This window comes from Lucilia cuprina, chromosome 2, assembly GCF_022045245.1.
Source record: "Lucilia cuprina isolate Lc7/37 chromosome 2, ASM2204524v1, whole genome shotgun sequence".
In the NCBI taxonomy this organism is placed as follows: Eukaryota; Metazoa; Arthropoda; class Insecta; order Diptera; family Calliphoridae; genus Lucilia; species Lucilia cuprina.
The window spans coordinates 50229876-50246084 of record NC_060950.1 but is presented as its reverse complement, the minus strand read 5'-3'; the positions used below and the strand labels follow the sequence as shown (position 1 = coordinate 50246084).

Sequence of the window (16209 nt, the reverse complement as noted above, 5' to 3'; positions counted from 1 at the left end):
TATATATATATATATATATATATATTATATATATATATATATATATATATATATATATATATATATATATATATATAATATATTATATATATATATAATATATATATATATATATATTAAAAATAACAGCTGTTTTGTTTATGTTTGTCAAACAAACATATAGATGGAAATTTTGACAGTACATATCTAAAATACATGTCGTCTAATATCACCTTCAATAAACTTAGACTTCACATTGGATATATTTTATTTGTCCTTAAAAAATCTTAGACTGTATTTAAAGTTTCCTTTCTTTAGTTGTCATTTGTCACCTTTAATTTACAAGTATTACATCATCATATTAGTCCTTTATTTTTTTTATATCGACAGGTAATAAATAATTGACATAGTCCTTGTTAAGGAAAAATTCAGACCACATCGTAAAAATACGTTGTGAAATTGTATAAGTGTTACCATTTGGTAGTGTGTGATATCTCTTTTTGTCGTAGCTAAATGGTTTTTCAATTTCTGTCAGCACCGTCTGAATAAACATTGTATTGTTAAAGGGTATATTGTTGTTTAAACTTATATTTAACTGCTTTAAAAAAAGTTGCCATCGAGGTTTGAAAAAATCTCTGACTATACCAGACCACTGTTTAGTTGCATAATCTACTATTTGTCCAGATGGTCCCCAGAGAGTTATTTGATTTCTTGCATTAAACTCAAATTGTTCCCTTTCTTTGGTTGTAGTTGCTAAATTTTTCGCACTTTCTAGCCAAGTACCCAATAGATAATTTTCGTGTGTGGACAGTATCAAATCCAAATCATCGAAGATATTTATCATTATTTGGGAAAGTTGGAGAAATTGATCGTTTTGTTTTTTTTTAAATGATTGAATTAGGTTGACATATATACGCTCTGCAGTTACTTGCAAAAATTGTCTTGTAATGTCTACCAGGTCGTTTTTGTATATGTTATAGTGATTATTTGGAATTGTTCCATTTAACTGTAGCAACTTAGACCAAGATTCATAAATATCAGAAGAATTGTACCATGTCCACACGTTTATTCGTGTTGAGGGCCGACGTGCTATCACATATTTACCGCGAATTTTTTTAAAGCTATAATAAGAGTATACTGAGTTCCTTAGTAATTGCCAAGCATTCCGCAACTCATTATTCACAATTCCATATTGTACATCCGCATATACGTTAAACCAATCAGTCAGATTTATGTCGTCTTTAAGCCATGCTCGCTCCAATGTCAAAGCATACATAACGTAGTTTTGGTTAATACCTTCCGGCGTAATTCCAACTCCAATCATAGAACTGTTTGTCATTGTGCGTGCTGTTCTTATTCCTCGATTGATAACGTCCACTGAGCCATGCATCCCTAAAGTTCCACCGAAGTTGTGAAGCATACACCAAATAAAATAATGGCCATAAAATGAGTGTGTTCTTTCGTATTGGGGAAATTGTTCGCTTTGTAAGTCTAATACCAAAAGCCCGCTTGTCGGAACTGCCGTGAGAAAAGCTTTAATTAGTTTATCGGACCAAAATATATTTTTGACAAACATCCATCCTTGAAGCAACCAAATGGCTTTATTATCCACTATGTGCATAGAATTGTAAATGTGATAGGCTGTCATATTTAGATATGAGGCATCGGCGATACGCGGCTGTACTTCATTAAACGGATCTGCAAAGTAAATGTGATCAGTGCCGTAGTTGCTTACAACCTTTTTTAAAAACATAGTAGTAATATTTTGAAATAAAGGGTCGATTGGATCTAAGAAAAGTCCGCAGCAGAACGAGTTAGGAAATTTATTCCAACGGTCAATAATAGAAAAGTTTGCTGTTGGATATTTATTTTTCATTGCAACTGGTAAATGTCCCGAAAAGGAAGGTAATGCTACAATCATACCAAGGCTTCGTTGCTGCTGAATAATTTTTTGTTGTAAAATCATTTGCATTCTTCTATATGTTGGCCCTAAAGTCCCACCCCATCCACGAATATTTCCCATACGTAACCTGCAAATAAAAAATAAATATTAAATGTATTTGAATGATTTTATTTTAACTTGTTAATGTTATTAGTTCTAAAGATTAATCACTTTAAATATACATATGTACATTAGAGTGATTCAAGCTTGTATGAATTGTTCTTTGGGTTGTAAAACTATGTCATGCAAAAAATTAGACTGATAGGATAACGTTAACAGCTGCCGCATAGGCTCTGAAGTTTCCAAGTGCATTTACAATGGGAGAATATAGATTTTTTTTCAGTTTTTGCTAACATTTTGGAATATAAATTTTAAAAGTTATTGAAAATTCCCCAGGGCATTAACGTGTCTCACAGCACATGAATTTGAAATGTAACAAAAAAAGAATTGCATTTTTAATATATTCTAAAAAAATTTGTTACTTAAAATATGTTTATAATTACACGAATATTTGTTTTTGTCATTATAAGATGACAAAAACTTGTTCTCAGCTATGGGCAAAAACTTTGATTAACAAACTTTGTTAAACAAATTCGAAAATTTGTAGGAGATCTCATGGGGATATATGGACAATAGATAATATTAAGATTAGCTGTACCTGCCATTTGAACTCGAAGGATTTCGGTAAAATCGCATTTATTAAACATCTTAGAGAATACCGTTAACCATTGAACATTTTAAATAAAATATTTTTCGAGTTTAAAAATCCAAATAATATAAATTATATATACGGGTTTTTATTAATATCGGACATTGTATACATATTTGGGAATTCTTAGTGTGCTATATCGAAATAATATTTATTTGTAGGACATATTTACCAAAAACCACCTAGTTCATATCGCAGTATAACAAATTACATATTATTTATTAAGTGCTCTACAGTTTTTGATTTAAACCAAGTACCTAAAGTAACTGTTATCAAAATTTTAAAAATCAAAAAATGCCCTTTTTAAGAAATATACACAATAAATAAAAATAAAAGTTGTTCGTATATGGTATTATCCAATTTATATTTTTTCTATTGTTTTGAAACACTAACATACATATATTTCAGAAATATTTTTTCCTTGTCAATAAAATTTTTCTAGCAACCAATGTTATTTTTTATTATTTAAAACTTATTTAAATTATATAGAAAGTATGGTCAATAATGGACTTTATCTTATAGGAATGGGTAGATAAATGTTGGTTCCTTTAAAGCATTAGGGCTAGAATCAAATAATGATACTATTCCCAAATTTAGTAAATAGATTTTGGTTCCAAATCATAAAACTTCATTACATTGAATTTTATCGCTTTATTAATAATTTTTAGCGATGTACAAAAGAATGTTAGAATGTAAAGTAAAACATACAAGAACTTAAATATAAGAAATATTTTTTCCTTGTCAATAGCTGTCAATAAAAAACTGACAAAAAGAAAAATTTACATCAAATTGTTATGGATAAGAATAAAATTGAAATTTGAACTGTATTAGTAACTATTTAAGAAATATAACATTAAACTTATAACTCCTATGTCCTTGATTTGAACATATTAAAATTTATTTCATTCTACCCTACACCACTTTAGTTGGGAGGGTATATTGGGTTTGTGCTTATGTTTGTAACGCACAATAATATTGGTCCTATACCAACCTTAAGGTATACCAATCGGATCAGAATCATTTTCTGAGTCGATTTAGCTATGTCCGCCCGTCCATGTAAACTTTGTAATCAAACTACAGGTCGCAATTCTTATAATTTAATGAAATTTGGACATGTTCTTCTATTGACCCACGGCCGAAGCTTATTGAAAATGGTTAAGATCGGTCCATTATTTCACCTAGCTCCCATACAACTGAACCCCGAAAAGGACTTGTAAACCTTGTAATCAAACTGTGTGTCGCAATTTTGGAGATAATTTAATGAAATTTGACATATGATCTCCTCTGGTACTGTAGACGAAGCCTATTGACAATGGTTAAAATTGGTCAATTATTTCACCTAACCCCCATACAACTGAACCCCCCGAATAGGGCTTTTTAGTACATAATCATGTTTAATATACTTGTATTTCGACAAAAAGCTGTAAATCCAAGTTCAATAATAGCCTTGATGACCCTCATGAACTTTTTAATTTTAGGGCCTCATTTGACATTAGCCCCTATAAGGAACCCCAATCAAAATTTAACTTAAATATCCACAGTTGTATTAAACAATTAATAGCTTAAGTATATCTGAGGCAAGGTACAATTCAACTTATATGCTTTATTATGAAAACTCAGGTTCCCTTCGGAAAATTACTATAACGCTGCTTTTTGGCTTAAAAATAAGAATTTAGCAAAGAAATTCGGTACACATAAGTTTCATGCGAGTCAACATCTTTCTGCTAAATTTTATATGGATCGGTCCATAATTGACCCTACCACCCATATAAGGTCCCCTTCAAAATATGACTTTAATGCTCATAAATGGCTTAAAAATACGAATATAGAAATAAAAATCGACACACATAAATTCTATGCGAGCCAAAAGGTCTCTGTCAAATTGTATGTGAATCGGTCCATAAATTGACCCTACCCCCCATATAAGGTCCAGAAAATCAACTTTAACTTCAGAAAATGTATTTAACACTCATTACTGTCCTAAAAATTTGAGTATAGCGATGACATTCGGTACAAGTAAGTTTCTTGTCAAACAAACCCTCTCTACCAATTTTTTAGGATCGGCTCATAAATGACCCTATACCCCATATAATGTCCACTTCTGAAAATGACTAATGCTCTTTACTGGCTCAAAAATACGAATATAGTGATGAAATAAGTTTTATACGAGCCAAAATCTCTCTACCATACTCTGACCCTACCGCCTATACAAGGTCCCCTTCAAAAAAGTACTTTCACACTCATTACTGGCTAAAAAATACGAATATAGGAATTAAAAAAATATACACTATTAAGTTCCTCGCGAACCAAAATTTATTTACCAACTTTTATGAGGATAGGTCCATAATTGACCCTATCCCCCCCTAATGGGTCCTCTTCAGGAAATGGCTTTAACGCTCATTACTAGCTTAAAAATACGAGTAAAGCGATAAAATGCGACACACGTGAGTTTCGTACGAACCAAAACCTCTGCACCATTTTTTTTGAATCGGCTCATAAATAACCCTTCCCCTATATAAGGTTCCCCCTCTGGAAATGACTGTAACTCTTATTACTGAATTAAAAATTGGAATATAGTGACGAAATTTAACACACATAAGTTTTATGGGAGCCAATATCTCTCCTTGAGAAAATTATACTGACGCTAATTACTGGTTAAAAAATACAATACCACCCATATAAGGTCCCCTTCAGAAAATTACTTAAACGATTATTACTGCCTTAAAAACATGAGAATTTCATGCAAAATGTGTTAGTAATTCACCCTACCCCATATATGTAAACCCCCTTTAGGAAATTACATTAACGCTTATTTCTGTTATAAAAATGCGAGTAAAGAGGCTAAAAAAATCAAAATCAGTCTACAAAAAGTTTTGAGGATAGGTCAATAATTGACCAAATCCCTCATATAAGATCCTCTTTAGAAATCCTCTTGAAATTCAGAAAATTACTATACTTAGGAACATAATTCTTCATTCCGAATTTAATGAGAACTAATCTATAATAGCTCCTATAAAAGGTTCCCTTCAGAAAAGAGTTTTGGTTATTAAAATACGAGTTTTTCTTATTTCAAATACGAGATTACGATGAAATTTGACAAAAACAAGTTCTACTTATACTAAACGAAATCTATGTACAAATTTTTATGAGTATCGGTTCATACGCTCATACGCTCACGGTTTAAAAATTTACCAAAAATATTTTGTTTTAAAATATTAATATTTTGTTATTTTAAAAGAACTTAGCCCATAATTGACTTAAGCCATATTCCAAATATCACCCTGATGTTTATAGGAGAGCATTTCTTTTATAGTATATATTAGACTGCCGAATATAACACTCTCACTTGTTTTTTAATTATGAGAGTATTTTTTATCAATGAAATTTGCGATAACTATATTAATATGCGCTGTTAGTACTTATAAATGTTTACTAATTGGAATTTATTTTATTTGAAAATACCTGAATCCAGGTTTTTAACGACTTTTTAAAATTTTATTATTTTAAACCGCTATAACTTTTGCGCGCATTACTGAGAATAATAAACGTTTTCATATTTATTATGTGAAATTATTATCCAATCCATCCACTAAATATGGTTCTTTTTAAAGGAAAATTTTGATTTTGCTCCTATATACTATCGTATTTAATTCTAGTCTCTGTTTTATGCTCATCCATCTTCAATATTTTAACATAAATTCTATTGGGGTATATTTATTGCATTTCAATATTGACTGTAATGCCTTATTTTGTAGGCAATTCGATATTTTTTGTAGGCAATGCGGTCTATTTTCTTTTTACATATACAGTGTCTCTCATAAATATTCGAATTTAGGTATATTATGAGAAGAAACCAAATTTAATAAATTTTTTGCGTGCAAAATAAATAAATAAATAAATTTGTTATAAGTATTATCTAGACAATCCTTAGGTTTCATATCACACTTTTTAAAATTTCAAAAATTTTCATTTACTTAATATAATTAAGCTTTTTAAAAACAGTCCATAAAATTATCTCACAAAAGTATTCGAATTTTTCCTGTATTTCACATTTCATCATATTATACGAAACACAAATTTAAGAATCGAATGGTTTTTATGCTTAAAATTGGTTTACCATTAACCGTAAGGATATATTTTTGGCCCATTAGGTCAAAAATTTTGGGGGATAGTACCATCATTTTATGTAATATCATTAAAATGGCGATTTTTGGCAATATTTGTAATTTTTTGTCCTTTTTTCCAGAGATAAAATTAAAATTCGATATTGGAACTTAATAGACCCCTTGGGGTATCTAAAAATAAAATTTTTTGTTATGGGATCATTCTTCTGTAGCTAATTCAACTTATTAGAACTTAAGTCCATTTTTATAATACTAGGGTAAATCATTGTCTTGTATGTATTCCTTTAGATATCAGTTTTTATACATTTTAAGTTTTCAGTATATTGTAGAAGTATACAACTCCAAAACATGCCTCGAAGAAACGCCATTTATTATAGTAGAATCATTCAAGATGGTAAAATCGCCCCAAAATTGTGGCCCAAATGGGCCAAACATATATCCCTTTGGTTGATAGTAACCCCTTAAACAGTTTTAAGCAAAAAAAAAAACAAAACATTTGATTCTAATTTTATGATTTGTATAATATGTATGATAAAATGTGAAATGCAGGAAAAATTCGAATTCTTTTGTGAGGTAATTTTATGGACTTCCTTTAAAAAACTCAATTAATTTAAGTAAATGTTTTTTAAATTATAAAAAGTGTGGTATGAAATCTAAGAACTGTCTAGATAATATAACAGATTTATTTATTTTGCAAAAAATATTATTAAATTTGGTTTCTTTCCATAGAATACCTAAATTCGAATACTTATGAGAGACATTGTACATTCTAAATGTTTTCTAAATTTTAAGTTTTTTTTTACTTTACTTTTTCAATTTCTTCATTGTTAATTTTTATTATTATATCACTGTTTTTTATTTCCATCACTTTAGTTTAGTTTAATTTAATTTATTAATTTTTAACAATTTATTTACATTTAACATATCTTCTATTAAGTTTTCCTTCCATTTTTGTTCTGTTTGCGCTTCCGTGAAAGTTAAAGTGTCATCTGCGTATAAAACTATTTCACATTTTTTTTTAATTTTTGGTAAATCGTTTATTTATATAAAAATAACAATGTGCTTAGAACAGATTCCTGTGGTACACAAAATACATAATTATTTGCAGTTGATTTGATATTCTTTACTGTTATTTGTTTTCTTTCATTTAAATATGATTTAATCCATTGCAATTCAGTTTTTTGTATTCTATACATATAAAGTTTATGAGTTATTATATTTCTGTCTATTGTAACAAATACTCGTATAATTTTATTAGTTTTCATAATTTTTTCTCGTTTCTTAATTACGGATTTCACAAGAGTATTTTTACAAAATCTAGATTGATATTTCGAAAAAAAGATTATGAAAGTATTCTTCTAGCTGTCTCTTTACAACCATTTCAATTATCGTTTTAAAAGTTTTCAGTGTATTTATTGGTCTGAACTCCTTACATTTTATTGTTTTGTTCAGATGTTTCATTTGCTTGTATATATTTTGTAATATGCGTTTCAGTTAATATCATAAATTATCATTTGCCACATATATTTCTATTTCATTGAAATTATTAATTAATCTCATGTCTGGAAGGAACTATAGGCTATCTTTTGTTTTGAGATATCAAGTAGGCGAACTGTCACGCCCACATACAAAGTTAATCTCATATCTCAGAAACTGTATGAAGCAGTATATTTGAAAAAAATATATCAGTAAGAGTCCTCAAATTTTGTCGGAGCCACATAGGGTTGCCAGCCCGGCTGGACTTGTCTGGATTGTCCAGCTTTTTTGGTGCTTGTCCAGTTTCAAGCTAAAATTTAATTTGTCCAGCCAAATATAAAATTTTTAGTATACTACAATAACTTGGCAATAATTTTTATGTTGTACTTACTTTTTTTTTAGTATTTAATTTTAATTCTTACATAAATGTGTATATGCAAATATGTATGTGACGAAAGACTTAACCGAAAAAATGTAAGTTTAGATAATTAAGTTGTAAAAATTGCAATGAATTTATTTAATTGTAATATTTTGAAATAATAATACATAAAGTCTCTGTTTTAAATATTATTACTACCTTTTGGTGCACTGATGAGCTTAAAATCACTTTATGGGGCGAATAAAATCTTGTCCGTCCTTCCGTTAATATTTTTATAGGAACTTCTTATAAACCACTTATGGTACTTATATGAAAAAACCATTCCGATTTTTATGAAATTTGGTGGGAGTAAGTCCACAAAATTAAATTTAAAATTGAAAGTAAAAATGCAATTTCTAGACCTACTTAAAATTCTGTACAAACAGATGCTGTGATAATAAGTCGAAATTCTGAGATAAACCAAAATATATTTATTAGTATAAATCTAATTAATATTCTTAAGTAACATAGGTAAGGAAAATGAAAACAAAATACAAAAGATTTGATACCTTTGACTTCAACTGTATCATTGGGACCGCGACTTTTCGTTCTTTATTTAGATTTTATGGATAAAGCTGAAAACGAGGTTTTATTTTATCTTGTTAAGCTCTTAATCATATAGTAGTACATATAGGCGAAACCATAGTAGAAATAAAGAAGGTAGTTTCAATCAAAAAAATTAAATTTAAATAAGGTTTTTTGACGTTTTCCTTATTTTAAACATTATATACAGAGTTGCCACGTGCTAAAAATAATAATGGATTTCCAGACATATTTTACAAAAAATGTGTAGTTAATTTATTAAAATAAAAATGATTTCCTCTACAAACTTACAAATAAAAAACATTTCGGGTTTATTAAGTGATATTTTTTTTTATTACTGTGTGAATATTGTTTTCCTTTAAAAGATTTTAAAACCTAATTCGGATGGTCGACCTAGATAAAATCGTTTAAAAATTTTCTTACCTAAATCTATTTTAGAAAAATTTAACAAATTTGACATATAATTTGTATTAATTGACAATGAATATTTTACAAATGAATTCCAAATGGTTTAAAAAGTTGGTTTTTGTTTCTGTAATCTCCCCAACACTTTTATTAATACGCACTAAACACTTTAGTTGTTTGTCATTGCTGGTGGGTGCGACTGTCTATGGAGGGAGCACACGCACTTTTTTCAATTAAATTTTCATTTAAAACTTACTTTTTTTGTTTATTAATTTCGTTGAAAACTTTTTTCCTTTTAATTTCGAAATCAGGTACAAAATTTTGGTTTGTTATCTTTTCCTTACAATTCTTGTAATTACCTTTTTCTCTTTCTCGTACAAAATTTTTTATTTCTCGCAAATGCCTGGCGACAATGTTTTTACAAATTAGTTTTTTAAAATTTAAATATATGATTTTAATTCAAAAAAATGGTTATTATATTTTCTAACTGATTTGAAATTATTTTTATAATTTTTTTAAAGCTATAGAAATTTCATTACAAAATAGGAAAAATTAAATTGTATGTGGTATCACTAATTTAACGAAAACTTCAAAATCCTTAAGCATGTCAGAAAGAGAATTTTAAAAAATTATGAGAGATTGACACTACCTTCTATTTTTCTACTATGGGTGAAACTGAAGGGGTTTGCCAAAGAAAAAATAAGAAGTGAAACGCTGTCAAAAAGTAGCTAAGTCTACTGTCGGTACCTAACTCTAAGAATGTATTAGTAGAATTCTCAAGCCAACATAGTTGCAAAAAATCGGATTTAAAAATTTAAAAAAAAAATTATTTCATTTGAATTTATATTTTAGAAGATTTCTTTAAATATTTTGCAACATAATTTATCTATAAACATTATATATGAACTTATCATTGCTTTTTAATCTGCAATATTGAAATAATAATTAAGTTAGTTGAAATATTTTTTTCTTGTACCATACGAAAGTTTACAACATTGTTCTTTTTTCGTTTTAATTTCAACAACAAAAATTAAATGTCAAAAAAATAAAAAATATTTTTTTTTCGTTTGTAACAAAGTATAACAAGTAGTCCAACTCTCGCATATAGGAAATTACTCTCTCACATCTACGAGTGCCGTGTGAAATCGACTCTCCTGTGAGAAATTAAAACAAAAATAAATAAAATCCTATATTGCATGTGTAATATTTGAATTTAAACATACAAAATGTGTTGTTCAATAATACGAATTTTTCGGTACTGCGAAAGGACCTGACACTATATAATTCGTACTAGTGGACGTCTACTGTATATGCTTTTACGCTATTTCACGTTTTACAATTTCGAACATATTAAGAAACAATTTCAAGTTGCGAAACAACGAAGCATTTCGTACAATGTAGAAAGCTTGGGTTATTTTCAGTGCATATAAGGATGCCTAATAATCCCAGGATTTGGTGTTTTAAAAATTGCCATCCCGGGATTTTTCGAATTATTTTATATATGAAAATCTTCAAATCATTATGTTTGTAAAGAAAATGTTTAAGCAGGATGCACTAAGTAAGGTGAAATCATCAAGGCAGCTGATTTTTATTTGTTTATTGTAAAAGTGTTTGGGTTTTGTCAAAAATAATTTCTTTATTTAATTCTAACATAAAAATTAAATTTGTGTTTTCAAAAGAAAAAAAATTCAAATCAAAAATTATGAATGAAAATGCTGATAAAAGGGTTCCAAATGAAGAATATCAGATGAAGCACCAATAAGACGTCCTGCTGCGAATACAATTTAAATACAACGACGGTTTTATTATGTAATATTGTGAAATACACAACAAATTTTCTTTCCAATATTTATTATTTTTCAATTTTAGAAATTTCATTTTGAAAAAACCCATACTCTAAACCAAAGTATAACAAGTAGTCCGACTCTCATATACAGGAAATTACTCTCTCACATCTACGAGTGTAGTGTGAATTCGACTCTCTTGTGAGAAATTTAAACTTGTCAATACCCTCAAATGTTTAACTTACTTTTTTGGCCACTTTTAAGGATTGTACGCGAAATTTAAATTTTCAAACAGAGTTTAAATTCTTGGTACTGAAAATTCGAACAAATTTAAAATTGTATCTTTTTTATAAAACTCTGTGTGTTTGTAATTCACCAATACATATACATTTTTGTTACTAACACATATTTAGAGTTATGTACTTTTTCACTAACACATGCTTAGAGTTAGGTACAGTGTTGCCACTTTGGTTATTATTAACCAAAATTGGTTATTTTTATTTTGCATGTGTACATGTGAATTATTTATTCGTTTTGGTTATTTTTTGCAAACAATTGAACTAAAAGCTGTTGTTGTTGGAAATAAGTTGTTTTTTAGTAGAGTTATTTATAGAATATTTATGAAAAAATAAAAATAAAAAGTCGACACAGACTGGGGTTGAACTCAATACCTATTTTATTTTCTGTTTGTCTAAAAATAGACATTTGATATCGTGTTCACAAAAAAAGGAAAAAAACAGAAAAAGTAACTGTTTTATTTTTGTTTGTTTCTTTATTTTGATTTTTTTAAACTTTACCTACAAAGTAAATCATTAATGAAGTACTTAATGGTAATCGTTGTAAGCAAAGATTTTGCTGGGTGGTTATACTTATGTGCACAAAAGTATTTTTCGATTTCTTAATTGGTTAGGATTTAGCAAAAGTACCTATGAGTTTTCCACATATTAAATGAGTTGATTAAAATCATAACAACACCGTAATATTATTTTATTTACACTAGTCAATCTATCACTTAACTTAAAATCACTTTTTGGGTGGATTCAAACTCGAAAAAAATTTGTGAGAATAGTCTACGTACTTAGTAGATTATGTCCTCCAACTTAAATTTAAAGTATAATTGCAACTTCTATACCTATTTGAAATTTTGCATAAACAAATACAAATTTGCCGAAATTCGTAGATAAATAATTTAATAAGAATAAATAAAGCATTTTCTGCTAATTGATACAAAAATAGTATCACAATATCTTTAAAGTATTAATTAACTGATAGTTTTAAGTAACACAGCTAAGGAAAATGAAATTGTATTGTATACAAAAGTTGTAATAACATCTAAACTCGTAAGACGAACAATAATCGCGATATATGCAAAGATTTGACTTCTACTATCTCATCATGACTTTTAGTTCTTTATTTACATTTTTTAGATGATGTTGTATACTAGTTTTTATTTTGCCGTCTTAAATTCTATATTTTGGTCAATTTGTCTGATAATTTACATAGATTACGTTTACAAATAATGCTGAAGTTATGAATGTAATGCTAACATCCGCTACATGGTATTATAATTTAAACCCAAATTTCGAACAAAATCTTCAAATCTGTACAGAAAATGGGAAGAATTTTATAATTTAAAATTGTTTTCCAAAAAGACATATGAGGAGTATTTTTAAATTGCGCTAAAACGCGTTAAAAACTCAGTTATTTTTTAAAATAAATATTAATTGCATTTGTTAACGAATCTGCGAAGAGACATATATTTATTTTTATTATTTTTATATTTTTAATTGACCTAGTTTGATTGGTATAGAAAATGCGAAATATCGGTCAACGATTTCACCTAGCCCCCATACTATGCCTTATTCAGAAAATTACTATATTGCTTAAAAATTTACTGCCTTATTCATAAACATTTATCAAAGGTTTATAGAACAAATTTTGTATGAAAATTTGATTTACAAAACTATGATAAAATTTTATGAATAAGAACTATAATCTATAGCAATAAAAGTCAATATAAAAAAGTTTTATTGGAAATGTATTTGTCAAAATTTATCGGAATATAATTGACCCTATCCTTCATAAAAAGTCACCTCTGAAAATGACTTTAAAGCTCATAATGTACTGCAATATAGCAACAAAATTCAATATAATCAAAGTTTAAAGGAACTAAAATATCTTTGTCAGATTTTATGAGAATTGGTCCATAATTGACCATACGTCTCATATAAGATCCCGTAGAGAAAATTACATTAAAGCTCATAACTGTCTTCATAATACCAGTTTAGAGACGAAATTTAACATAAAACAATTTTTTTTTTAATTTTTAATTTTATTACGACTGAGTTTTATTATATACATATGTACTCATCTAGTAATTTAAGTTTCAAGATAAACAAAACTCTACATTAATTGTTGGTTCAAAGTTTTTGGAAGGAGATAATCCATTAGTTATTCCTAAGAGACATCCTTGTATTGATCATCAAATCGGATGGCAACGTTCTTCTACTTAAGTCTTCTATTTTCTATTGGGTTGTGGATAATGTTCTGTAGTTCTTCGTTACAGTGTAAATGCAACCTGGCGTGGTGTTTAGCTGCATACATGGCAATAACTTGTTCTACTGTTGGAAGTTTTAAGTCTCTGTGTATGTCTTCATTTCTAACATACCAAGGACTATTAGTTATACATCTAATAGCTTTATTCTGGAAAGTTTGTAATTTTTTTAGGTGACATTTTTTCGTGCATCCCCAAATTTGAATGCCATACGTCCAGACAGGTTTTATTATTTGACGATAAAGTAATAATTTATTTGCCAGTGTAACTGCTGATCGAGGACTAAATAACCAGTACATCTTTTTAAACTTCAAGTTTAATTCAGTTATTTTCTTTTTCACATGTTCTTTCCATTTTAATTTAGCGTCAAGAGTAAAACCTAAGTATTTTGCTGTGTTGGAGTATGGGACTATATTGTTATTCATATAAATTGGTAGATTCTGTGACCGTTTTAGGGTAAAATTTATATGAGTAGATTTAGTTTCATTTAGTTTTATTCTCCATTTCTTGGTCCATCTTATAATTTCGTTAGTTGCAAACTGTAGTTTTCTTGTAGCTTCCGTTATTTGTTTATGGGTAACTAGGATTGCCGTATCATCCGCAAATGTTGCGATTTTTGTTTGTGGTGGTATTGGCAGGTCTCTGGTGTAGAGAATATATAAGATTGGACCCAGTACACTACCCTGAGGCACTCCTGCTTTAATATTTTTTAGCATTGAATATTCACCTTCATGTTTAATTCTAAAGCATCTTCCAGTAATATAGGAGTTTAGAATAGAACTATATTCATCTGGCAGATCGCGTTGTAGTTTATAAATTAAGCCTTTGTGCCAAACCTTGTCGAAGGCCTGAGCAACATCTATGAAGAGTCCAGCACAAATTTGGTTTGTGTTGAATGCATTTTCTATTGTGTTAGTAACTCTATGTACTTGTTCAATTGTTGAATGACTGCTTCGAAAACCAAACTGGTGATGTGGTATCAATGAACGCTCCTCTAGAATTGGTAGCAACCTTTTAAGTAGAAGCTTTTCAAAAACTTTTGCCATTGATGTTAATAAGGAAATTGGCCTGTATGAGCTAACAATGTTCGGATTTTTTCCAGGTTTAGGTATCATTAGAACTTCTGCGACTTTCCATTGGTTAGGTACAAATTTCAATCGAAATGAAGAATTTATTATGTACAAAAGAACACGTAGACATTTATCTGGTAGTTCCTGCAAAATTTTTCCCGTTATAAGTTCATATCCTGGTGATTTTCGTGGTTTCAACATGTTTATAACTGATTTAAGCTCTCTAATTGTAACTTTCTTTATAGTTGTATGATCGTTTCTGGGTATTAACGTTGCGTTTTCTTCTTATGAAAGTTGTGGTAGGGGTTGAAAAGTGTTTTCTAGGTATTGGGCAAATAATTTTGCCTTTTCTTCTGGGCTTTTTACCCATGTTCCATTTTTACTTTTTAGTGGCGGTGTTGTTATTGGTACGTTCTGTAAATGTTTTGTGGCCTTCCATAGGGAGTAATTACTGTCTTTTGTTGGGGAAAGATATTTTAGTCTACTTGACATAGTATTAGATTCATGATTTTTTAATGCTTTTTTTACTCTATTACATAGCCGATTTAAAATATTTTTATTTTCAGGGGTTCTATGCCTCTGCCAGTTTTTCCTAGCTTTTCTTTTAGCACTTATCAGATATTTTATATTTTGAGGTATTTTCTGAATCAAGAGGTTAACATTGACAGTAGTGGTGTTATTCCAGGCCGATGTTTGTATTGCTGTAATCAGGTTATCTAATTCACATTCAATTTCATATGGTGTTTTCAATGATACATTTAATGATATATTTTCTTCTAGTTCAGTACTAAATTTTTGCCAGTTAGTTTTTGCATTAGTTAGCGATGGTTGTTGTGGGATCTGCTTGGCTGAGTCATTTAGAGTTAATAGAACAGGCGAGTGGTCTGATGACAGTCCATCTCCATTTTCTACAAAAAACGACTTTTATGAAAACTTCTTGTAATAAAAAAATCTATTAGATCTGGCATTTTTTGTGTGTCTGTTGGCCAATACGTTGGCTTCCCCGATGAGTGAAAATCACATTTACACAACTGACCTGCTTTAAACAGTTCTTTACCTTTAGTAGAGGTTATTCTCGATCCCCAGAAGACATTTTTGGCATTAAAGTCACCTCCTAGGATAAAACACGGTCCAAGTTCATTAAAAAGAGTTATGTAATTATTTGATTTTAAGTTGTATCTTAGTGGGCAGCAAATAGCTGCAAT

At 28.9% G+C, this 16209-nt stretch overlaps 1 protein-coding gene across 3 annotated transcripts in view; it reads right to left on the bottom strand.

The window, feature by feature from the left end:
- Positions 1-229: 229 nt before the first annotated feature.
- LOC111691033 (alpha-N-acetylglucosaminidase) overlaps positions 230-16209 on the bottom strand; it is a 51683-nt gene continuing 35703 nt past the window's right edge. The window contains exons 4-5 of one of the 3 annotated variants that reach the window (XR_006941562.1): positions 16062-16118; positions 15773-15912 (exon numbers count right to left, since the gene is read on the bottom strand). Coding sequence is in view for 2 of the 3 variants with exons in the window: in XM_046956250.1 (XP_046812206.1) it covers positions 341-2009 (1669 nt within the window). In the remaining variant the exon portion in view is untranslated. Of the gene's footprint in view, positions 2010-15772; positions 15913-15980; positions 16119-16209 lie in introns of those variants that run through there. The other 2 variants (XM_046956250.1, XM_046956251.1) reach the window with 2 other exon arrangements.